General features: G+C 42.7%; 1 protein-coding gene across 1 annotated transcript in view; it reads right to left on the bottom strand.

Moving 5' to 3' along the window:
• The window catches only part of LOC121282911 (EF-hand calcium-binding domain-containing protein 5-like), a 211,154-nt gene that overhangs the window by 17,312 nt on the left and 166,726 nt on the right, over positions 1-27,116 (bottom strand). The window contains exons 20-22 of the mRNA XM_041196722.1: positions 20,769-20,921; positions 18,139-18,245; positions 9,547-9,797 (exon numbers count right to left, since the gene is read on the bottom strand). Of these exons, the coding sequence (XP_041052656.1) occupies positions 9,547-9,797; positions 18,139-18,245; positions 20,769-20,921 (511 nt within the window). The remainder of the gene's footprint in view (positions 1-9,546; positions 9,798-18,138; positions 18,246-20,768; positions 20,922-27,116) is intronic.

Genomic DNA, 27,116 nt, shown 5'->3' with positions numbered 1-27,116 from the left:
TCCAACAATTTTCTAAATACCACTTCCCTGGGACTGTAATTTCCTTGAGTTCCTTCCTCCTTTCCAATTCCTGATTTACAGCTATTTTTGGGATGTTACTTGTATCCTCTATATTGAAGACCAATGCAAAATACCTGTTCAATTCATCTGTCATCTCCTTATTTTCTATTATTAATACCCCAGACTCATTTTCTATAGGACTGACGCTCACTTTCTTAATTCTTTTCTTCTTCAAATATCTATAGAAATTCTTACTGTCTGTCTGTACTTTTCCAGCTTGCTTTCTCTCATACTCTAATTTTTCCCTCCTCATTAATCTTTCAGTCATTCTTTGCTGTTTTTATATTCTGTCCAATCTTCTGACCTGCCGCCCATCATTACACAATTATATGCTTTTTCTTTAATTTTGATGTGATCTTGAATTTTTTTGGTTAACCACGGATGGTGGATCCTCCCCTTGGAATTTTTCTTTCTTGCTGGAATGTAACTATTCTGTGTATTCTGAAACGTCTCCTTAAATGTCTCCACTGGATCTCTATTGACCTACCCCTTAACCTAAATTGCCAGTTCACTTTCGCTGGCTCTGCTTTCATGCCCTCACAATTGCCTTTATTTAAGTTTAAAATTCTAGTGTTAGCCTCACTCTTCTCTCCCTCAAACTGAAAGCAAAATTCAATCATATTATGATCATTGCTATCTAGGGACGCCTTCACTATGAGGTCATTAATTCATCCTATCTCATTGCGCAATACCAGGTCTGGTACAGCCTCCTCCCTGGTTGGCTCCAGAACATGCCTTTATCCCTAAAACATTCTATGAATTTGTCATCTACGTTACCTTTTCCCATCTGATTTTTCCATCTATGTGTAGATTAAAAACCCCCATGATATTTGCCGTACTTTTCTGACAAGCTCCCACTATTTCTTCTTTGATACCCCATCCTACTATGTGATTACTGTTAGGGGACCCGTACACCACTCTTGCAAATGGCTTCTTGCCTTTATAATTCCTCATCTCTACCCAAACTGCTTCTATATCCTGGTTTCCTGAACTTAGGTCATCCCTCTCTATTGTGCTAATGTCATCTTTAAATAACAGAGCTATCCCTCCACCTTTTCCTAACTTCTTATCCTATCTAAATGTCACATACCCTTCATTGTTCAGGTCCCATTCTGTAGCCACGTCTCTGTAATAGCTACTTATTTATCTCTATTTGCACTATTATTTCAGCTGTTTTGTTTTAAGTGCTACATGCTTTCAGATACAGAGCCTTAAATTTTGTCCTTTTATTATTTTTGTAACCTCTAGCCTTATGTATTGGTTTACTTTTCTACTTGTACTGTCTGTCCCTCCCTGTTATGGTCTGTTTATCATTTCCCAAATTAATACCTTCCTCTCTTACCTTGTCTATACTCTTTAATTTACCACATCTTCCCATGTCATGATGTGGCAGGTAATGTGCACCAAGTGGACCAAATCTATCAGGGAAACTTAGCCATGCTATCACAATGGTTTTGCAATTTGTATTTATTACGAGAAGATTTAGGAACTGAATTTGGAAGTAATGAGTGCACTAACACCTTTAGAGATTTTAAAAATTAAATTAAAACATTAATTAACAAAAAAATTTCAAGCACATATATAAGATTATAGTTACTTATTAGAACAAATCCCAAAATTCCCAATTAAACTGACTCCCAATACACCTTCTCTGAGGTAACAGTCCAAAATAGATTTTAAATTTAAATAATAAGCCAGCAAATTTACCACAGCACCCACTTGACAGTGGAATTTCAAAGGCTTTTCTCCAACTTTACTTATTGGACAAAGCAGACTTCTGCAAACATGGCTGATGGCTTCCCCAAGGCTGTTTTACACACTCCTTTCAGCTCTTATATGTCCCCACAACAGCACCTTCCTTCCTTCTTTACATATGTTTCTCTCTCTTTAATCTATAAATTCCATTGTTCTATATGTCTTTGAAAATGTCATTTTCCCATAGTATAAAAATCTTTCATGTTGCCTATATGGTCAGTACCTTTTGGGAAAAATAAACATCATAACTTTGCCTTAATTATCTTGTTTGTTGTAAACATCCTACCAACCCTCTGAAACACAAACAATTCCTTCACTTAACTATAACTGCAAATTTCCTTCACACTCTCCATGCTAAGATCTCATCCATATTTATTCATTAGTGTTTCAAATGCCTTTTACCCCTAGCTTCTTTTGATAATTTCAAACTTGCAGCCTATCTGACTCTAATTTAATTAAATCACATAGTCAGAATCTTCTACACTCACGCCCATAAACTGCTTGACAATAAACCACAATAATATTAAGAAAATGATTATAGTTTCATGACACCTCTGTTCTCACAAAAAAATGAACCGTCATAATTTTAAAAGACGGCTTCTTTTTCTCAACCCATCTTACATTATTTACTACACTTATCTATATACACAAACCATTACATTACCAGGTGCATGCACTAACATAGCAATATATACAAATCCTTTGTATCAACAGAGGTCGTTTCAGTCCAGTGTCCAGGTTTTAAATGTCCAGTTTCCTTTCAGCTTTAAACTCTCATCAATGCACCTGTAATGAGTCTTTCTCATCCAGCCACATGTATAATCTGTAAATTAGATGGTTGCAGTAATAGCCTCCATCTGAACAGTCTGTCAATGCGGTCTTGACATTTGTCTGGGGGTAAAACTTTTGGCTTGGTGGGCGGGCGCACACCTGACCCGACCGAATGTAAAATGACACGCGATATTTCAGTTGGTGGGTGCATGCTTGCCAACAATTAAAAGGCCTATTAAAAAAGTTAACTGTAAGAAATTTTCCACTGTCCGTCCAACCTTCCGGCAGGCTAAAAAGCCAGGCAGCGTTGCACTTTTTTTGGAAGCCTCACCCGCATTTATAAAATCTTTACTTTTTGAAAAAAGTCCGTTCATCTCCCTGAGTCAGCTCTGAGCCTCGGAGATCTGCAAACGGCACTTGAGCGTGAGTGTGCAGTTCACGCTTGGCCCTGCTCGCACTCCCTCCCCGCCCGTACAGGCAGCGCTGAGCCACTGCCACTCATGTTTTACGCTGGGCGGGCCTTAATTGGCCTGCCGGCATGAAATCACCTTCCAGCCCTGACCGCGGACAGCGGTTGGCTTCCTGACTGCCTCACCCACTCCCCACTGAGCCCACCTGACAGGGGTGAAATTCTGCTCTAGAGATTTTAAAGGATTATGGTCTGCAAAAACAATTCTTTCTGAAGAATTGCCTGCAACATAAACCTCGAAATGCTGCAATGCTAATACCAGACCCGGAGTCTCCTTTTCAATGGTTGAGTATCTTCTCTGTTATACATTCAGCTTTCATGAAAAATATCCTATCGGTTTCTCAATTCCAGTTTCATCTTCTTGCAACAGTACAGCACCAACACCTACACCTCTTACGTCAACTGCCAACGTAAGTTGCTTGACATAATTAGGTGCTGTCAAAACTGGTATCACAGTCAATACTATTTTTAAACTGTCGAATGCTTTCTGACACTCCAGTGTCCATCGAAACATCTTGTTCTTTTTTTAATAGTTTTGTCAATGCAGCAACCACACAGGCAAAATTTGGTGCCAACTTCTGGTAAAATCCACTCATGCCCAGATATCTCAAAACTTCTCATTTTGTTGTAGGCAGAGGGAAATTCATGATAGCCTTGACTTTCAGACCCTTGGAGCCACCTTACCATGTCCAATGGTATGGCCTAGATATGTAACCTGCACTTTTGCAAACTCGCTCTTCACCAAGATCACCACCAAGTTAGCTTCTTGCTGTCAATCAAACAGTTCTTTCAGATGTGGTAAATGCTCCTCCCACATTTGACTGAAAACTATCAAGTCGTCAACATAAACAGCACAATTGCTCAGTCCTGCAATCACTTTATCAGTCTTTGAAATGTTGCTGGTGCATTTTTCATACCTAATGGCACAACTTTAAACTGATATAGTCCATCTGGCATTACAAAAGCCGATATCTCCTTTGCTCTCTCTGATAATGGTACTTGCCAATATCCTCCCAGCAATTGAATCTTTCTCATAAACCTTGTCCCACTTACTCAATGCAATCTTCCAACAGTGGAACAGGATATAAATCCGCTTTCATCATCACATTCACTTTTCGATAATCCACTCACAGTCTTTGTGTTCCAGATGGTTTTGGTACCATCACAATAGATGAACTCCAATTGCTGCAACTCATCTCAATAATGTCTTCAGCATAAATTCAATTTCTTTTTTCACTTGTGATAATTTTACAGGGCTCAACCTATAAGGATGTTGCTTGATTGGAACTGAATTCCCCACATCTACATCATGTATAGCTACCTTTGATTTTCCCCAATTTAACCCAACAGATAGTTCTTTGTGACTGCAAAAGCTCTCTCAAGTCACTTCAATTCTTACCTGGAAGGAAACTCAGTATTCAAATTTTAAGCACTTCCTCATTGTTCAATTGAATTTGAGGGAAGTCAATTTCAGAATCTTCCATCCCTATTTACTTCCTTTTCCTGAGTCATTGCTACTAATACATCTTTTTGGTTATCCTCCCTATCAAAGTACCTATTGAGCATATTTATATGACATACCCTCTGGGTTTTTCTTCTATCTGGAGTTCTTACTAAATAATTCACTTCACTTAATTTATTTTCAATTTGTTGAGGCCCACTAAACCTGGTTTTTAATGGTTCACTTGATACTGGCACCAAAACTAACACTTTTCCCCCAACAACAAAATTACAAGCTGTGCCCCCCTTTATCTGCCTTTGCTTTCATCATCTATGATATATTTAAATGATCCTTAGCTAACTCACATGCCCTGTTCAATCTCTTGCTGAATTTTGCCACATAATCCAGGAGAGTAGTTTCTGAATTCTTATCCACTAACTTCTCTTGAATCAACTTAAGTGCTCCCCTTACCTCATGACCATAGACTAATTCGAAAGGACTAAATCCTGTAGCTTCATTAGGATCATCCCTAATAGCAAATAACAAGGATGGAATACCCCTATCCCAATCTTGTGGATAGTCTTGACTATGAGCCTTCGTTATGGTTCTCAAAGTTTGGTGCCATCTTCCCAAAGCATCTTGTGACTCAGGACAATAGACTGTTGACCTAAACTGTTTTATCCCTAAGCTTTTCATTACTTCCTTAAACAGCTTTGACATGAAATTTGAACCTTGATCCGATTGTATTTCTTTTGGCAAACTATACCTGGTAAAGAATTTAGTCAACTCTTCCACAATTCTCTTTGCTGTAGTATTTTGAAATGGTTTTGCTTCTGGAAACCTTGTAGACACACCCTCTCTAAGGCAATAATTCAAAGTAAATTTTAAATTTAAGTAGTAAGCCAGCAAATTTACTACAGCATCCAGTCAACTTTAGTTACTGGACCCAGCAGGCTTCTGCAAGCATGGCTGACGGCTTCCCCAAGGCTGATTTACACACTCCTTTCAGCTCTTATATGTCACAACATCACCTTCCTTCCTTATATATGTTTCTCTCTCTTTAATCTGTAAATTCCATTGTTCTATATGTCTTTGAAAATATACTTTTCCCATAATATAAAAATTTTTCATGTTGCCAATAGGGTCAGTACTTTTTGGAAAAAATAAACATAATAACCTTGCCCTATTTATTTTGTTAGTTGTAAACATCCTACCCATCTCTTTGAAACCCAAACGACTCCTTCACTTATCTAAAAATGCAAATTTCCTTCACATCCTCCATGCTAAGACCTCGTCCATGTTTACTCATTAGCATTTCAAGTGCCTTTTACCCCTAACTACTTTTGACAATTACAAGCTTGCAGCCTATCTGACTCTAATTTACTTAAATCACACAGACAGAACCATCTACCTCACACCCACAAACTTACTTGATAATAAATCACAATAATACCAACGGTATAGCTCCCACTTTCCCCAGTGCCCCACAAACCAGAACCTACTTCTCCCACGCCAGTCCATGAGCCACGCATACATCCGTCTAATCTTATTTGCCCTATGCCAATTTGCACGTGACTCAGATAATAATCCAGAGATTATTACTTTGAGGTCTGCTTTTTAATTTGGTACCTAGTTCCTCATACTGACTAAACAGAATTTCTTTCCTTGTCCTACCTATGTCATTAGTATCTACATGGACCACAACAACTGGATCCTCCCATTCTCACTGCATGTTCTTCTCCAGCCCTGAGCAGATGTCCCAAACCCTGGTACCGGGTAGCGTCCTGCTATTTCTCACCCTCCCTTATGTTGCGCAGTGTCTGCAGTTTGGTTTCCAGTTCAATAATCCTGATCCAGAATTCCTCTAGCTGCAATCTCTGCAGATGTTTTTGTCCTGGATAGCCTTGGCGTCCTAAATCTCCCACATTCCAAGCTGTAAAATTACACCTGACCTGCCATTGTTACTTATGTTATTTAGTTAATTTAATTTAATTACTTTCTTAAAAAACTTAGAGTAATTCCTATGTATGCTACAATTTACTGTGTTTATTAAATGTTCGTACCACTGACAATTAAAAGTTACATGTTTCTTAACTACATAGTTACGTGTTTTAGGTGTTTAAAAGTAAAATAAAATAATTTAAGTTTTAGTTCTATTCTATTTACAGATCTACCTTAACTTTGTGTCCTAAACTAGCTATTGACACACTGTCCCTAATGCTAAGTACTTACTGGCCAATCAACTTACTATCAACTCACAAAAGCACAGTGCCTATACTATTTTAAATCCTAGGAACAAATTAAAACTTAACCACTTACTAGATACTCACCACCAACAGCTAGCTTCTTCTCCAATAATCAAATTACTTCTTTGCTGTGATGTACCTATTTGTTTTTTCATGCTGTTTTCAATCTCCCAATTGCCTCTCTTCTCGTGCTGTTTTCAGACTCCCAACTGCCTCTCCACTTGTGCTTTGAATCTCCTGACTGCCTCTCCAATCATGCTGTTTTCAGATTCCCCAGAATATGACAATGTCTAGAGAAAAGGCTTTGTTTCTGGACCAAACTTTACTCCACCACAGATGGGTCTTGAACCCATAACCTCTAGCTTAGGAGGCCAGTGTCTTATCCATTAGGCCACAAGGGCTGTATAATCAGCAATAGGTTTTTAATTAATCCACAAAAAGTTGCCTCTCACCAACTGAGAAACGATATCAGGTGCATAATTTGATGAATATACAGCACACAAACTTTTATCGACAAAGCCTAACTTTATGATCCAAGTAACTTACATAGTGAAATGGCACAATGTTACTTTTCTAAAAGCATGAGTAACAAGTGAAAACTCACCACCGATTACACCATTGTGGTGTTAACTATTTAAAATAGAAGCATGTTTTAGTTCAGACAACACATTGATGTAAACCATTTAGGTGGTGCATCATGTTCAATAAAAAGATTTGTGCACAATTCACTTACTGAGTCATGTTTTGTTGCTAAGTGTTAGAGTGAGAATGCAAGAGGGAAAAAATGTAAAATCTAAACAGAAATAATTCACTGAATAATCCCAAATAATAGCTCCTTCCATTTTCTTGGCAATGCTGAAGCCATAAAGTACAACAGAGACCAGAATGGTCATCTTTTAAAATTCTATAGACCCTGGAATAGTTCCTGCAGATTGGAAGTTGGCAAATGTAACTGCACTATTTAAGAAAGGAGGGAGAGAGAAGAAAGGGAACTATAGACCTGTAAGCCTGACGTCAGTGATAGGGACAATGCTAGGGTCTATAATAAAGGTTGTGATAACAGGACACTTAGAAAATAATGGTAGGATTGGGCAGAGTCAACATGAATTTATGAAAGGGAAATCATGTTTAACAAATCAGTTTGGAGTTTTTTGAGGATATGACTAGTAGAATAGATAAGGGGGAACCTGTGAATGTGGTATATTTAGATTTTCAGAAAACATTTGATAAAGTCCCACACAAGAGGTTAGTAAACAAATTTAGAGCACATGGGATTGGGTGTGGTATACTGGCATGGATTGAGAACTGGTTAATGGACAGAAAACAGTGAGTACGAATAAACGGGTCATTTTCATGTTGGCGGACTGTGATGAGTGGGGTACCACATGGATCAGAAGGGCCCCAGCTATTCACAATTTATATTGGATACGTGGATTAAATGTAATATTTCCATTTTGCAGATGACACAAAACTAAATGGAAGTGTGAGTTGTGAGGAAGAAACATAGATACTTCAAGGAATTTGGAGGGGTTAAGCAAGTGGGCAAAAAATTTGGCACATGGAACACAATGTGGAGAAATGAGAGGTTATCCACCTTTGGTACAAAAAACAGAAATACAGGGTGGGATTTTCCACCCAAAGTCAACGGATCTTTTGCTGGTCTGTCAAATTTTCTGGCTCGCCTGTGACAATTCCTGACAATTCTGCGACAAAATTCTTAGAGGGCTCGACAGGGTAGATGCAGGAAGGATGTTTCCTTTTGCTGGGGGTGGCATAGAACCAGGGCACACAGCCTCAGAATAAGGGGCAGGCAATCTAGGACTGAGATGAGGAGCAATTTCTTCACTCAGAAGGTGGTGAATCTTTGGAATTCTCTGCCCCAGAGGATTGTGGAGGCCCAGTCATTGAGCATGTACAAGACTGAGATTGATAGATTTGTACATATTACAAACACCAAGGGATACAGGGATAGTGCAGGAAAGTGCTGTTGAAGTAAGTGGTCAGCTAGGGTCTCATTGAATGGCAGAGTGGGCTTGAAGGGCTGAATGGCCTACTCCTGCTCCTATTTCTTATGTTCTTGCTCTTATAAAGGAAAAAGCAAGGAGCAAACAGAAACTCTGTAGGCCAACAACTTAGTTGAAAATTGTGGAGGCCACAATTCATACTCAATGATCTTTTCCTCAGTATGATCAGAGAATTTGGATTTAAGTTCCTCGGTTATAGGTTCAATCTTCTGAACTGGAGTTTGTGGACTCTTTACTTACACGACTGACTGTCAGTGGAGCACTTTCATTATAGGTGCTTGCAGGTATTAATGTTACCTTTATGATGTGGGGGTTGGGTAGGGGAGTTGCGTTGAGCCTGAGGTGACTGTTCTTTGAGCATATTTCACTGCATTCAAGTTGCTGGTTATAGGATAAAACCCATTTCTGACATGAGACTGACATAACTCTGACACCAGAGTTACTTGGAAATTGGAATTACACTTTCTTTCCTGTCAGCAAACGGGTTGGAATCAAGAATGGTTACAGCACAGAAGAAAGCCATTGAGTCTCTGTAAGAGCAACTCAGCTAGTCCCACTCCCTCACTTTTTCCCTGTAGCCCTACAACATTTTTATCCAGATAATTATCCAATTACCTCTTGAAAGCCATATCTGAATCTGCCACCACCACATTCTTAGGCAGTGCTTTCCAGATGCTAACCAATCTGACCTCCAGTTGAAAACAATGCATCTGCAGCTGATTCATACTCTTGCCATGTTATTGGTCTAGATTCCCAAAAAGAATAGATGCAAATCACTACCTAAGAGCCACATCCGTGGTATCTCAGTAGCCGTTTTTACGATTATGTTGCAGGCTTCATGAAGAATCTTCAGCATCCTCTGTAGGCCAGTGTACTCATATGCCATGAGTTGCTTTTGCTTCCCAAGATTAATTTCAAGTACTGCAAGAGCTCTCCCTGTCACGTCTCGCAGAGGAACACAAATACACCTTCCTTTATATGTCTTAGTGTAAACTACTTCTGAAGTATCAGCGCACCTGAAGAGGTAGTTTCTGATTGAAAAAGATACTGAACATTAGTTTAAAATTGTAAATGTTTGCTGTAGAGCAACCAGCTAGGTTATTATCTGAGCACTAATAAACAGGTGGTAACTCACTAAAGGGGACTTTTGTCTCGTCTGTATACTTGCATTTAATTTCAAAACTGCCTTTCATTAAAATGGGTCGCATTGAAGCTTATATGATTCTGGCCTAGTGGCACAATGGTTATCAATTGATATGTGTCACTCTGGTGAGTTGTGACATTGAATTCAATAAAATTGGTAATTTTCACATGGAAAAAATACTATAAAAACTGCTGAATGCCATCAAACCCAACTGGTTTATGAATGTGTGGCAGGGAAGGGAACCTATCACCCCTACCTAATTTGGCTTATAAATAACTAGACCACTCTTAATATTCTCTGAAGTGAGCAAGTGACTTCAGTTGTATGTTACAATTGCTAGAAAGTATTGTGATTGCAAGAACTGCAGCAGTTTGTGAGTGCCCACCAGTCACTGCAAGGTGATTAGGGAATGTAGTCTCACCAGTGACACTCGTCCTGAAAACAAAAAAAAATCTTTAGAGGGAAACATTCAGCATTATTGCTTTATCATGGGGTGTATTATTCTCTTTTCATGAATACTAGGCTGAACAAAAATTGTTCAGCAGCAAGAAGATACCTGCCGCCAGTGCTATTTAATGGGATCGTCCAACTACTTACAGGTTAGTTGCTGGTTGATGTTTTCTGGCTGTTGCAATGATTCTACAAGAGTTTCATGCTTTCTAAGTTGTTTAAACGTTGAAAAAGTCTACAGGGAGTGGTGTGGCAGGACTCAAAGAGTTTTTGCTCATTTTAAGGCTTCTGCACAAAGCTGTTCACAAACATGCGTACATTGCTAGGCATTTTCTTTGGAATACAGTATAACTTGGAGAATGAGTAGAGGTATTACAGAGCAGACAAGCTACTGGAAGAGGGAGGAGGAGGTCGGAGAGAAGGGTTCTCTTTCAGGAGGGCATACCTACCCAGCGTGTTCAGGGAGCAAGTCTCCTACTAGAGCCTCAGTTAAGGATGAATGTATGACATACCTGTGCTTCAGCAGGGAGGTCCTCACTGCAATCTGCAGCCTGCTGCAGCCACAATGGACACTGCATGACAGGACAAGGTCCACATTTTGGGCGATGAAATTTTATGCATCTGACACTTTCCAGGCTGGAGCTGGAAATGTGTGTAACATTTCGCAGTTGCTGAGCACTATCGTGTAAGAGAGGTCATTGAGGCTCTCTGTTCAATGAGAACCAGCTACATTTCACTCTTTCCTGCTAGAGACAAGTATCTGGCTTTGCTAAGATTGCAGGTTTTCACATGGTGTAAGAGCCACTGACTGCATATGCATCACTTTGTGGCACTGCATATCAACTCCATTCCATACCGGAACTGAAAGAGATTTCACTCCCTCAATGTTCAGATGGTATATGACCATAAGCAGGAAATGATACATGATAATGCTCAATATCCTCACAGCTGTCATGATGCTTTTGTTTTGCAGCAGTCTGCTGCGTCAACCACATTTGAGCCATCATGGCAAATCAAAAATGGGCGACAAGAGATATCAGCTGATAATATGTCTGACTCCAGTTAGCAACGTATACACGTATCCACAGCATGCATACAATGAAAGACAGGCTGCCACAGAAAATATGATAGAGGAGACTTTCTACTGCTTGGACGGCTCTGCAAGAGTCTTGCAGTACTCAGTAGAGTAGGTGGCATCATGCATAGCACACTGCACAATCCATAAGAGGCTTTTGCATCAGCTGTATGGTGAGCAGATGAGGAGGATGAGCATGAGCAGGAGGAGTAGGGAGAGGAAGATGAGAAAGAGGTATTGAAGGAGGCAACACAGACAGCTCCATTCTGTCCGGGTTATCTTGAAGAACTCAACTAAGTGCATTACCAGTAACCACAGCTCCAATTCTCCATTCGCCAGTGCCAGGACCTTACCTTCCCTCCGTCACTGTTCATCGCAGCATCCACCTGGCAACAATGTAAAAATAAAATAAACATTATAAACCAAAGTTATAAATGAAATCATGCTATGCTCCACATACAAACCAAGTTATTACCTTTGAGGTTCTCATGTAAGGTCACAGATCTGAAACAAAATGCTGTCTTTCACTCCACCGCATTCTCTGTTATTTCAGATTTCCAGCATCTGCAGTATTTTGCTTTTGTAATCACCCTTGATGCCTGCTTTCTCCATACCTTTGCCTATCCTAATATTCCAATGCAGTGCTGCTTCAATAGTTGCAGCATGGCTGGTGGAGGTCTGCTGTCTTTCAGTGGCAAATACCACAGATAACCTTGGAGGATGATCTCGAGCAGCTCTGGGCCTAGAAGGTACCATCTTGGTATGGGCACTAGCCCAACTGGCTGGTTGTTAGACAATAGCAAGAGCATTGGCAGAGTGGCAGGGGTGGGAGGACAAACAGTGTTTTCTGAGGGAGGACAGCAAGCTTTCCTGGGCAATGCCTCAACAATCCTTATCTGTTGGAGGACAGGTTGCTCGATCTCTTACACCCTGCAAGTCTCTTTGCACACCGTAATTCACAGCTATGCTGGCAGCAAGCTGACCTTGCAATCTCAGCTTCCACTGCAGTATTCAGAGATTGACTGCTGCTTGGGCTGCAATTGTAGCTGTGACAACAGTCTTCAGATGCTATGTTGTTGTTGGGTCCACAAGTGTGCAAATGGAGTTGGTCACCACTCCCAGGATAGAAAGGGCAGGCTTCAAGTTTTATGTAAAGCTCTGTACCAAGTTGATGCTAGACTCCGTCAGGCTCTACGATATGCATCAAGCATTTTGTCCGGCATGCCCATCAGTGTTCTTGTATAGGCAGCCCCATTGAAGTCCTCATCCGAGTCCTCTGCAGCGGAACCCGTGTGTGGCCTCACACTCCAGTCAACTGGCACTTGTGGTGTCCTTGCCCCCTGCCCCTAGTTGCAGCCCATTCATGTCTGGTAACTCGCCACATACAGATCACACGTCTAATCCTTCTTCTAAAATATGCAGCGCCAGCATCTCATTTGGCGGTTGTTAATGTGAAATCAAATCATGGTGCTGTGTCTTCATTATCACTGTCACCTTGGCATCCCTCTATTGCCTGGCCAGGCTGCATCCCTTGAATATTTGAAAGGAAAATGCACAAGGGTAAGGTTATGATGCAGGATCCGGGTGAAATTAAGGTGCTTACACTATCTGCAGTTTGTAAATCAGAAATGAGGGTGGATTCAGAGGAATATGAGAGAAAGGACTAGGCATGAGGATACCGTTATCTTTGATGGTTTCAGCTCCGCCTCTGACCATGGCCTCAGCAAGGGGTATTCCATCAATGGTCAGTGTGGTCTCCTCCATCGGGATTAAGGCATCCGGGTTCACCTATCTTCCCCTGGATAGCACCTACCTCCTTTAGTTGTGTACCATGTTGTCCTGCGACAGAGAGGGAGATGTGTCAGTGAGTGTCGTGCAATCTGTTTGACCGATGTGCCTGTCATGAGTGAATATCTGGCAGTGTGTGCAAGCTGTGAGATTCGGGTATGTGGCTTGAGAGGTTGGGGTGAAGCATCTGAGTTTTCAGGTGGAATCATCTTGGATTTACACTGAATGCGGCAGCAGGCATGTAAAAAATTGTTTAACCTGCCGGCCGCAATGGCACGTTTTCTTGCTGTATTGTCCCCTTCCTGCCTCAAATTATGCAGTCACAGGAAACACGCTGATTGCTGGTGAGTGGCCTCCAATTGGCCTGCCACACTGTTACCTCGCCACTTCCTCATGCCAGATGTTATATTTAAAATGCAGCCGCGTGCAAACTTCTCAATGCTTGCAGTTCAGGACTGCTCCAGTCAAGACACAGCCCCAAAGGCCTGGAAGATTTTAGCCCCATGGTTCAGTGGCGCATCCCTGGTACACCTCCTGGACACTGTGGAGCCCCCACCGTGATGTCCTCTGCCCCCGCTCTGGCTGCAAGAAGCGCATCAGTCTCACCACCCCATTGGGAGGTGGTGGCAGAGGTGGTCAGTACCAATGCTGCGCACAAGAGGATGGCCATTCAGTGCAGAAAACGGATGAATGGTCTCACCCGTGCTGCCAGGATAAGGCAACTATCTTGTCAATCTCAACTCACCTACCCACAAGCCCATCACACACTTACTGGAATCTCACTCACTGCCAGCTCAAGGGACATCACCACTCACTCTCTCACACACACACCCTCACATCTCCATCCAGCCTCATTTCCTCTGGAGACTGCCTCTTCATCCTGTCTACGGCTCCACTCCACACACACATAAGCCTGCCATCCTTCTCACTTGGCCTGGCATGTGCCTTGCTCGCACTCTCTCCATCTGTCTTTATGCAGGACAAGATCATGCACAATCACTGGGAGAGGTCTCAGACTGGTGAAGGATGGGGGGGGGGGGGGGGTTGGAGTGCCAGACATCAATGCCCTCACTCCACTCAACCTTGGAGCTGGCCAGAGAGGACATCAACCATTCCTGCAGCGACGGTGAAGCAAACCCTCACGTCAGGATACTGCACCACATCGTCCCTCTCGAAATGAAACTCTGAGTCCACTGTTCTGTGTTCAACATGGCTGCGAAGCACTAATAATCTTCACTTTCTCTCCTAGACACATCTGACACATCGCACCCAGGCAACCACAACTCTGACCCCAGCGCTGGAAACACCTGGGACCTTGAGGATCGCTGCAGTGAAGACCTGTCACGGCGCTCACCCACATCTTCCACCAGCGCAGTGACACACACCTCAGTGGGACTTAGATGTAGAGTAGCCTCAGGATCCCAATCTGGTGAGCACACCACACAACCTGCCCCACAGCAGACGGAGCAGGGACAACCTTGGGCACTGCCAGTCGGAGGACTGCTGGAGGCACGGAATCTGCTGAGTCCGTGTCAGATGATGAGCCTCTGGACTGGGTCCTCAATCATTTGATGGAGCTGCAAAGGCAATCATGGGAACATCAGGAAGCGATGTCTGGTGCACTCCTCAGATTGCAAGGCACGATGGAGAAGTCAGTCTGCCTTCAGTATGAAGTGATAGCGCCAGCATGCCAATGGTCAAAACTGGAAGAATGGAGGCCGCCGTTCAGACCTTGTTCCAGGACATCAATCCTGCATTGCTGCGTGGGCTGAGCTCCATCGCTGACGCCATAGTTGGCCTCCAGCAGTGTCAACGCAAGAGGGGTACGCGGCAGCTTGATCTCAATCCAGCTTCCCCTTCTCCTCAAGGGGTCAGCCAGGGGCCCTTGGGCACCCATAGCAAGGAGGACCAGCAGCTCGACACCCCGGGGCTCTCCACCCAGGCGACTCTGGGAATGTCCAGCTGATCCAAATCTCATCTTCCTGTGACTCCCACAGCTCCAGCTCCACAGGCGAAGGAGGGTGCAGCTGGCCCACAGCAGGACACCCAAAGCAGAATGGGGCCCTCCAGGTCTTGCCCTCCAGTGGACACCCGCCAAGGTCATCACAGGCAGGGTGTAGCTATCAGCAGCTGCCTCCAACTCCGCTGTGGATGTTGGGGGAGCGCAAACACATAGCGGCAGGGTTAGGAAGGTTAAGAAGATGTAATTGCACAGCCTGGGCATGGGTGTTCCATAATGTTCACTATTTTAAATAAACTCCCAAGAATGTCTCCTTGCCTATGGCTCTTTGTTATGATGACCAGTGTTTGTGTCACTCAGATGTGAAACCTTGGCTCCTGCATAAGATAAAGTTGTCTCAGGCCAGGCCTCTTCCCTGTGCAGTGTGTAACCTTCAGATCAAAGTGATGGTTCGGCTTCACACCCACTGGACACATTAGTGATGCCTGCACCTCGACGGTGCTTGTTATTGCTGCTAGAATGTCGTGGGCAGGCATTACGTAATTCTGTCATTCTCCCTGTGTGTCTCAGCACCTTTGAGGTGGGGCTGGCCTCCCACAGGATCTGTGTCCGGTGATGGTGTGCTCCTGAATGGAACAGATGCTGAAAGCTGTCAAAGGCTCCAAGTGCATTTAAAGTTTCATGGCTGCGTCTCCACGATATGACCCTGATCACAGAGCGCAAGTGAGCTGCCCTCAGCCAGACAGGAGTCAGACACTCACAGAGGCTGTGTTAAGATCTGTGGAGTGTCCTCACTGTATGTTGTCATCATCCTCCTGGAATCTAATGACGGTTAATCCTCTGCTTCTTCTCCATGATATGAGCCTGAGCACTGAGGGTATGTTCACTGCCATTATCCACACTGGAGTCAAACATTCACAGATGCAAGGTGAGGATGTCAGGACTGTCCTCACTGCATCTCATCATCATCCTCCACGAATCTTGTGGCTATGAGGGCGTCCCGAGCGTGCCTGCCTCATCTGGCCACATGAGGAAAAGCTTTTGCATGGAGTGGTTAGGATTTGGAATGCATTCCCTCCCTGATATTGTAGGGGACACAGATTCAAATTAGTGTTCAAAAGGAAATAGAATAAATACTTGGAGAAACAAATATAGGGAAACAGCGGGTATGGTGGGGGGGGGCGAGGGAAGGGGGGGGCATGTGGGGCCTTGTGGTAGGACTGACTGGATCCCTCCTCAAAAGAACTGGGGCAGACTCAAAGGGCTGAATGGCTTCCTTCTGTGCTGCAATGTTCTATTCTATAGGATCCAAAGCATGGGTCTCACAAAATACTAGATTTTAAGCACGAATGTGTCTCTGTGCCTTTCACAGAAAAACATTTACCTCTCATAGAAAGTCCAACAGCAAATGTATAATAAATAGAATCAACATTTGGATTATTTGCACGACACTGGTACTTCATTAATAAATAATAAAAACAGAAAGCGCCGGAAATAGTCAGCAGGTCAGGCAGCATCTGTGGAAAAAGAGTTGAAGAGCTGCATTTTAGCAACCCTCTCAAGATTGGGCTGAGAGATGGGGAGGGCTCATAAAAAGGCAGCAGACGGCATCAGGTGGGAAGCCCGATATTCTCCTGCCATCATGAGATATTCTCAGAGGCGGTAAAGGCAGCGGCATTGGCTGTTAGCGGACCAGAGGCAGACGGCCAATTAATTTAATTGAGTGGAAAATGAATGGCCACTGCTTGCATTTAACTGGGGTTGGGACGGGACCCCAAGTGGGGAGACTACTAGGTAAACTGTGGCAATCTTCCAGAAGGTTCCTGAGGTGGGCTGTCTTATCTCTGCTCTCCATGATCCTGGGAGATCCATCCCACCCCTCAGGCAGCAGTGGGCCTCTGCTCTGACACCACAGCTGGAAGGTCCGATCACAGGGTTTTGCCTGGCTAGACCTGGCAGATTAAGAGAAAACCTTCCTGATCTTCGAGGGTGCCTCAACATGGGGGTCGCTCTCTCCTTCCCCCTGCCACGTGAGCAGGGGCTACGTCTATTAGTTGGTCTGTCGGCTGCAAGAGGCAGGCCGCCATTGTTAATTGGATGGTGACCCCGGTGCAGCTTCTTAACTGGCTGCTCACAGTAACATCACCCCCCACCCCCGGGCCATGTTGTCCACCTGCATGAGCTCGGGACCCGCTTTTGGTCCCCATGGGGGTACCGCACTCTTGCAGGTAAAATTCCAGCTCAGGTTTCAGATTGGTTACAAAAGGCCATCGGCCTGATGTGCTACGCTGAATTTTACTGGCCCCCCCCCACCCACCCCCCCAAGGAGGCATGTGGGGAGGCAAGGGCTGGGCTAGTAAAATTTTGGCGAGCCGAGGTGGATCAGCCGTTGGGAAATTTTACTGAATTGGCAGCCTGCCTGCCACTAGGATTCCCCGATTTACATATGAAAAGGACCTATTAAAGGCCACTTAACCAGGCCATCAGCATTTTGCTGATAGCACACTGACCAAGGGGCAGGAAAGGCAGACTTGCAACACCAGTGATTTCCCTGGAGGGGGTTTCCCTCCAGCAAATCAACCCCTCAATTTTTAACAAATTATTTTTCCTTACCTGCTGAATGCAGGTAACCTGCCTCAACAGTGGTCACCACTCCTGGTGACGCTGCAGAGCTGCTGGTCCTCTGATTAGGCTGGCAGACCCACTTTCTCGAGCCGTCTGCCCGACTGGCAACATTCAGTTAGCTAATTCTGTTTCTCTCCACAGATGCTGCCTGACCTACTGAGTCTTTCCAACATTTTCTGCTTTTATTTCTCATTTCCAGCATCCACAGTGTTTTGCTTTTGTAGGTGCTTCAAGGTTGTGTGGAGCAACTGAAGCGTGAGGAATCCAGTTTTTCTCATCCAAATCCAAAGCTGAGGAGCCATATTATGTTCATTCGTAATAGTGGCAGACCTGAAGAAATTGTCCTTCCTCTGCAGGATTATTGGAGGCACATGCACGTCTGACCATCCTTCGTCAAAGTCATTTTCCGTTGTCATCGTTTTGCATAGCACATAATCCTTTGGGGGTAAAATCATAGGTTAGTGGAAAGGAACTTTGCCATCATTTCATTACATTCAGTATCTTTGGACTATAGTTGACAATAGCACAACATTTTTGGTGGTATACACCAGCATTTTTAGAAAAACATATTGCCTAACGTATTTGGCAGACCAGTCACTCCAGTGGTAGGATACAGTGATTGAATTGAGAGGGTTTGACTTGGAATTGCCTTCATATTTGACTGACTTGTACAGGTGCTAATCAGGTCAAAAACTGAAAGTGATATCTTTCCAATCCAAGTTAAACGTTCCTTCATTTACAATAGCAAATATTGAGCGATATTGACAGATTATGGAGAATTGATGGTCAATCAAGACCAGCTAGTCTAAAAGTAACAAGACTCCAAGAGGTTATACAATTTTGCTTCAAAATTATTTTTTAAAAATAATAAATTATTTAGCTTCAGGCAAATCTGCTTAACTAATATACTATATATATGTCATTTAACTAGAAACAAAGAGATATCTATGACTATGACAAGAAATGATACTGAATTAACTGACATGATCTTAAATGAATGCTAAGTGTAGGGAAAAGGTTTAACTGCATTCGTAGACACAAAAAAGAAACATTTGGAAATGTTGGGTGTGGTAGTAATGATTCCAGGACTGAAGTAACAATACCAAACATTAAATCCCACCACAACAACCATGAAAGCTATTAAAAACTATGAAAACATTGTTAAAAATTCAATTAGATAAGAACTGTTCTCCAAGTAAGGGAATTTGTCACCTCCCCCTGATCTATCATACATGTGTTTGGCTCAATGGGTGGAATCTTGTGAAGCTCCTGGAGCAGGAAATGAAGTGGGCGGGGCCACTTAATTGTGTGGGAAGCCAAAAGTCAGCTGCCTGACGATGGGATGAAACTACAGAATTAAGTTGGCATGGGATTGAAGGTGGATCGAGTTTCCCAATGGCAAGCATCAGGAACCCATTACATTTGCATGTCGTGCATGCTCATTAAAAGGCAACCTCATCTGAATTAAATGTACCTTTCCAATTAAGTAATCAGCAAATGAGAAATACATGCTTTTGGATTCTTGACTGCTTAAATGCGGAATGCAGCAGGCAAGACTTCTTGGTGGATTTGGACTGAGTCGGAGCAGCTTCTTCTTCTATGGGTAACTTTGTTCAACTATTAGAAAGGAGGCATTGATGATTGAGATCAGGAGGCAGCAGCCAAAGGGGAATGGGGCACAGCTAACCATGGGAGGGAGAGAGGTGGCAACCCTATGAAATCTCATGGGGGACAGAGGGAGGAAGCAGCACTATAAAGGGAAGGTCAATGTTGAAAGATGTTAGAGCAAACATGATAATGGAGAGAGCAGAGTTATACAGGGAAGATCAATGGTGAAGTCTTGAGAGTCAAGGGTAACAGAAGGACAGTCAACTTTGATAGAGGGAGAATTGAGGATGATAGATAGCAGACCAATAGTAATGGGCAGTAGTTCCACTGTGCTTGGGGGAAGTTTGAGGGTCAATGGTAAGGGTGATGGATGTGAGTTGAAGGTCACCGAAGGCAGGGCAAGGATAATGGAGTAAGGGTCAAGGGTGATGGAGGGAAGGTCAAAGGTGATTGAGGGATGTTGCAGAGTGCTGGCTTTCATTTCCAGGGTCACTGTACGAGTGTTCACAGTAATGGCTGCGTCATCAAGAAATCCTCCACAATGAACCACAAGGATGGAGTTGACTATGGTGGGGTGCGGGAGATCAGGGTGTGGCTGATGTTAAGTATCGGGCTTCCCATTGGTCAAAAGTGCTCAGGCAAGAGGAGGGACCTCCTGCTGCCAAGCCTGGGGAACAGGACCTGCCGCCAATCTCAGAAAGCCTGGAAAAGAACCTGCAGGGAGGCATTGCTGAACCATGGGGCCACTCTTTGTTTGCGCCCAGGCATTTGCCACTTTTGTACAGGGTGGCAGTAGTTCAGGGATCAACAGGCGGAGAGAGTGTAGCAGCAGATCCAGGGTCCAACCGGTGGAGTGGGGGTAACAGCAATTGCAATTCCCAAAACATCCTCTCAGACAGTGATACTAACGCTGCTGCCTTGCAGGAAATGATTGCCTATCCAATTGCCCTTTAAATCAGGCGCCCGGGCCTTCAGCTTCGTGAGGTAATGGCGGGGGTGTTGACTTCCTCTCCGCTCCCAGAATATGATTTGCAGAGCTCCTTATGCATGAATACCTAATTGTCTGCCTGCCACATGATCACACTGCTTGATTTGGCGCAAAATTTAAGGTGTTTTGGGGAAAGGGGAAAACCCCACCACAGACATTGCTGGATCTTTGTGGGAAGCTTTGAGGACTCACCGGACCATTTGATATTTCCAACTTAAAAATAATTGTACTGAGCTGCAGAAACAGCCACATTGAACCTTGATTGACAGCACAAATGAAACTAAAGAGCAATGCAAACCTTAAAGAACAATTATGTTCTGCTAAACTATCTGTGAAAAGCTGATGAGTGAAGTAAATGGAATACCTTGCTACTTAAAGGTTCCGCCAGGTAGGTGATTACAGTCTCGATATTTTGTGTTTGGTTAAATAGCCACAATACAGCATTATCCACAGCTTTCAGGATGTTGTTCCGGACTTGGACATGATGATAGGCAATACTAAATGCCTTTGCTACACCCTAAGAATCAAATTGGATCCAATGTGTTTTAATTTCTCTTACAAGTGTTCAACTTACAAACAGAGCAAAAAGAATAAAAGTGCACATTAAGTGTAAAGGTGCAATTAATGCTCCTCAAAGCACATCAAATGTAATATCAGTTTGTTTACAGTTGTACATTTTTGCAAAGTATGTCTTGTCCATTGCCTTACCATTAGAAACAAAAATCATTTGGGAAGTACAAATGTGGCGTGTACTGGCTAAGCTAATTCAAGTATTTCCCTTATATCATCAGTCTTCATGTTTGGGCCCTGACAAGTGTCATTAAGTTATGTGACCCTTGGGAGGAGATCCTGTGCTCACTTGACATCCATGTAGACATAGTTCCAATGGATGGTCCCTGAATAACGATAAGGAGCTGTTTTTTCCCTCCACTGGTTAATGATGCTGAAGCTAATTGCAACACCTACCATGCTACCATGACTAAGATCAGCTTCAGATTAAAGCTAGCACACTCTACATCAGTATGTTGAAGCATCACACCATGCACCACATTTACCCACTAGGTAACCATGTATTACGTATTATCATCTAACCCTCAATACACGCTTGTGAATTAAATTAATGTGTAATAAAGAAAGGAAGATTAAAGAAAAGAGGGATTGAAGAGAGTGTCAACTGTGGCTCAGTTTATAGCACTCTTGTCTCTGAGTGTCAATGTTCTGGGTTCAAGTCCCACTTCAGGGCTTCAGTTCAAAAATCAAAGCTGACACTCCAGTGCTGTATTGAGGGAGTGCTGCACTGTAGGAGGTGCAGTCTTTCGGATAAGACGTTAGACTGAGGGCCATGTCTGTCTGTTCAGGTGCATGTGAAAGATCCAATGGTACTATTTCAAAGAACAGCAGAGGTGCTATGCCTGGTGTCCTGGCCAATATTTATCCCTCAATTAACATCACAAAGTGAAATAGGCTTTCTGGTCGTTATCACATTGCTGTTTGTGGGAGCTTGCTGTTTAAATTGGCTGTCATGTTTCCTACATCACAACAGTAACTATACTTCAAAAGTACTTAAGTGGTAGTAAAGTGCTTTGTGATGTCTGGTAGTCATTAAAAGTGTTATGCAAATGCAAATATTTCTTTCTTTCTTATTAACTTCCCTGACACTGAGTCAATATAGTATCAACATAGATTAACAGTCTCCTTTGTTTTACGCACCCTTTATGGAAAGTTTAAAAATTTACATACCAACTATCAGTCACACAGTGCTTACCCTTGTTCTGCTATTATTACGTCCTCCTTTCTTACTTTTATGCCACTATCAGCACTTTTTTTTAGCTCTTACCATCACCATTAATACTCCCTTTGTCCTTTTGTCCATGACATCTTTGTTAATCCCTCCTTTGCCCCCACCTATCGCTGGCCTTCTATCCGGCTTCACCTGCTCCAGCCCCCCTTAAATAGTATAAATGTCATCACATTTCTACTTCTCTTTAGCTCTGAAGAAGGGTCATACGGATTTGAAATGTTAACTCTGTTTCTCTCTCCACAGATACTGTTAGACCTGCTGAGTTTTTCCTGCATTTTCTGTTTTTGTTTCAGGACTCATGCTGAGATGAAATAATAGAAAACCCTAAATGTCTGCTGCAGACTTTACTTTAAAAACACTTTCATTTATAAAAACACATTCACTATATTTACATTCATTCAACTACATAATTCCTTATAAGAACAAACAATTCATTCATGTGCATAATCCCTTATAAGACAAAAATTGGAATTCATAATCCTACTTCAAAGTGCCTATATGCACTTGGAGCTATCAATCAAACTGTGAAATGGAAGACACCCTACCAAAGGCTGTGAAATCAATCATGCAGCACTAATCCAGTAATGGAAGTCTGCAGGCTTATGTCAACAGACAGAGTGAAATAGCAAGCAATGATGTTTTAAAAAACACTCCATACTTCTTCTTCAAAGATCTGAAGGGCAGGAGTTTTAAAAGCCTTAACAGATACTTTTGACAGTTGCCTTTGACATTTCCTTTTGACATTTTTGAGTTTTAACAGCTCTTCTTGACAGCTGTCTTGACAGTTCCAATGAGTTTATGCTCCTTTTATGCATATTTATGTCCACTTTTAACAATCCCAAAGGACACCTAACCTCTCCAAATGGCAGCTTACCTCTCCCAAAGGTGTCCTGGGACCATATCCAAAGGCATGCCCTACATCTCCAAAAGGATACCCTGTCTCTCCAAAAGACTTTGTGAAGCTTAGACCTGCTCCAGCCAAGTCTAATCTGCACATGTCATGTTTCCCACTGCTGGCAAGTGAAAATCCGACTTGATTGGAGGCAGCTGCTGTTTCATACATTTCTGCCTGGCCCCCATTTTGGACCCTTCTGCCACTTCTGCAAGCAAAAATCTAGACCACAGTCCTTTCAATTTGAAATAATTGTGCTTTCAAATGTCTCCTTTCTGAATGAACAGTTATAACATTATTGAGTTGAGGGCTCTTTCTCCCTCCTATTTTTACTATATATTTTATTTTTCCAGCTGAGCAATTCAACATGTTGCTTTAAACAAGAACTCTGAATTTTATTTCCTTAGTTATCTGTCTGGTGTTTGTAATTATACACTTGTCTGTTAGCGGAGAAAAGTAATTTGCAGGCTATTGTTGACTCTCAGCACAGTAGCTGATAATCCATTCTGACATCATAGTCACCATGGCATCCAACTATGCAATAATCTTTAATGATGTCACAATATCTAGGCTTGGGCTGACAGGCGGCAAGTAACATTCGCGCCAGGTTAAGTGCCAGGAAATGACCATCTCCAACAAGAGAGAATCTAACCATCGTCCCTTGACTGAATCCTCCGCTATCAACATCCTCGGGGGTTACCATTGACCAGAAACTGAACTGGAGTAACCATATAAATACTGTGGCTGCAAGAGCAGGTCAGAGATTAGAAATCCTGCAGCAAGTAACTGACCTCCTGACTCCCCAAAGCCTATTCATCATCTACAAGACACAAGTCAGGAGTGTGATAGAATACTCTCCACTTGCCTGGATGAGAGCAGCTCCAACAACATCCAAGAAACTCAACACCACCCAGGATAAAGCAGCCCGCTGGATTGGCACCCCATCCACAAACATTCACTCCTTCCACCACCTACACACAGTGGCAACAGTGTGTACCATCTATAAGATGCACTGCAGGAATTCACCAAGGCTTCTTGGATAGCATCTTCCGAACACATAACCACTGCCATCTAGAAAGATAAGGGCAGCAGGTGCACGGGAACACCACCACCTGGAAGTTCCCCTCCAAGCCACTCAGCACCCTTACTTGGAAACTCACTCCCTAACAGCATTGTGGGTGTACCTTCACCACATTGACTGCAGCGGTTCAAGAAGTCAGCTCAACACCACCTTCTCAAGGGCAATTAGAGATGGGCAATAAATGTCGGCCTAGCCAGTGACACCTAAATTCCACGAATGAATTTTAAAAATCACTAGCTAGCATCTGACTGGCTTGATAATATTCTTTTGTGTAAGTCGACCATTATTGATTTCCTCAGCACTGAAGGAGGCAAGGGCAGGATCATACAATGTCTTAGTCATGGGAAGTTGCTGTCTTTTCAAGCTAAATGTGGCTAAGCTCTTACAACCATACAGGGAGGTTACAACAGCCAGCATGTGGCAAATTATGACTTGTCAGCAAAAACGTATTAGCAAACTTGTGCAGACACAATTATCTATCTGTTGCTCTAGGATTACAGACACTGTCGTGTGATGTAACTAGGGAAGATTTGATAGCATGGAGAATCTTAGGTAGTGCAAACCCATTCTTTCCAGAACTGGCTCTGTATTTAAAGAAGCATAACAGCAAAGTTAAAGAAATCAGGACAAAAATGCAAAGTAACCTGAGAAAAGACAAACTGCAACTGTTGCCTCAGAACGCCAAAAATCTAGCAATGGGTTAATTTAGAATAAATTTGTAATTTGCATAAAAATATTATGTGCATTTGCTTCAATAACAACTTTCATTTATCTAGCACCTTTAACATAAAATATCCCAAGGTTCTTTATCAAACAAAATTTGATATGATGCCATATAAGGAGATATTAGACCAGGTGACCAAAAATAATCAGAGGTAGGTTTTAAGAAGGGTCTTAAAGGAGGAAAGAAAGGTAGAGAGGCAGAGATATTTAGGGGGGAGGAGGTGGTGGTGGTGGGGGTGGAATTCCAAAGGGACTTGGCAGCTGAAGGCATAGTCACCAATGGTGGAGTGATTAAAATCAAAAGGCCAGAACTGATGGACTGCAAGGATCTCGTGAGCTGTAATGCAGGAGGAGATCATCGAGATAGGGAGGAATGAGAACTCCCCTGGGAACCTGCTGAAAGGCCACACAGCTTTATTTGGCAGTCTCCCTATGCAGTGGTAGCCCCTCCAGTCAGTGGGAATCTGCACCGCTACCATTTCTGCTGTTGTTAATATCCCTTGGTGGCAAGAAGATGTTGGGCTCCCTTTCTGATGTCTTCCACTGCCATTTTGTGAACCCTCCTGCCTCCTAGCCTGTCTCCAGGGTGCTTGTAAAATCCAGCCCATAGAGTACAAAAGGAAGGAAGTTACGTTGAATCTTTATAAATTTCTGCTTCAGCCTCAACTGAATTATTGTGTTCAATTCACGGCACCACTCTGTAGGAAGGTGTAAAGACTTTAGGGAGTGCACAGAAAAGAGTTACGAGAATGATTCCCGGGATGAGGAACTTCAACTTTGTGGACTGGAGAAGCTGGGGTTAGTCTCCTTAAAGAAGTGTGAGATGGGTATTTAATAGAATTGTTCAAAATCATGAGGGGTCTATACAAAATAGATTAAGACAAATTGTTCCCATTGGTAGAAGGATCAAGTACTAGAGGATACGGATTTAAGATAAGTGGCAAAAGAAGAAAAGAGGACAAGAGGAAAAACTTTTTAAAGTAGTGTGTGATTACATAGGCACAGGCTCAATTGGCCAAAAGGCCTCCCTCCTCTTGTGCTGTAATCATTCTGCAATTCAATGATTCTGAAATCGCGACTACTAAAAACAAGTAGGCAAACAATGTATCTTCAATAAAGATCATTTAATGGATTTTCTGTACCTAGTAAACTGTTCAGTTGGTATAAATGTTGACGAACTCTTCAATTCTGCTGTGATGTGTATAAACAAAATGAAAGGTGGCTGACTAATGGCAAAAAAGTAGATTTACTTACAGGTAGGAAAATAAGAACTTCTGTTTGTATAGTGCTCTTCATGACTTCAGAACATCCCAAAGTGTTACACAGCCAAAAAAACTACTTTTGAAGTTTAATCACTGTTGTAGGGAACTGGGGCAGCAAAATTTAACTTGTCTTTCTTCTCTAGATACTCATTGAACTACAGCATTTCTGCTTTCTCTTCTAAAATTGCCTAATTTGCTTCTTTCACAAGGGATTTTTTTCTAGCTAAAAACCATTTCTTTGCAAGCAAAATATATCAGAGCCTAAATTCAACAACGCTCACTCATCGTATGGGTCTAAAATTGGCACAATGATAACCAATTTACCAAGCAGTGACCTGCATGCAATTTGCACAGATGATAAAGCCACTGCTAACTTGGCTCAGGCTTTTTATTAGGTGGTCATCAGGAATCACAGGCCTCATTTCAGTAATAAAGTTCCTGGAGGCTGGAACCATTTCAGATTGGGATGGCTAAAACTATTTGTCCTAGTCAGAGTTTGTGCTACTCAAAGTATTTCCAAGTCATAGAAACATACAGAGAAACTAGGAGCAGGAGTAGGCCATTCGGCCCTTCGAGCCTGCTCCACCATTCATTATGATCATGGCTGATCATCCAACTCAATAGCCTGCTCCTGTTTTCTCCCCATATCCTTTGAGCCCTTTCACCCCCAAGAGCTATATCCAACTCCTTCTTGAAAACATACAATGTTTGGCCTCAACTACTTTCTGTGGTAATGAATTCCACAGATTCACCACTCTCTGGGTGAAGAAATTTCTCCTCATCTCAGTCCTAAATGGTCTACCCCGTATCCTCAGACTGTGACCCCTGGTTCTGGACTCCTCTCAGATTCCTGAGTAATGTAACAAGAGTCCTAAAAAGGGACAGCTGTAGATTGCTCAAAAAAGGGCTTCAAAGTTTTGCTTTTTAATAATTGAAATAATCAGATAATTGTT

This window comes from Carcharodon carcharias, chromosome 10 (assembly GCF_017639515.1).
Source record: "Carcharodon carcharias isolate sCarCar2 chromosome 10, sCarCar2.pri, whole genome shotgun sequence".
Lineage (NCBI taxonomy): Eukaryota > Metazoa > Chordata > Chondrichthyes > Lamniformes > Lamnidae > Carcharodon > Carcharodon carcharias.
Note: the sequence above shows the minus strand (reverse complement) of the source record. Positions and strands in the feature narration are given on the sequence as shown.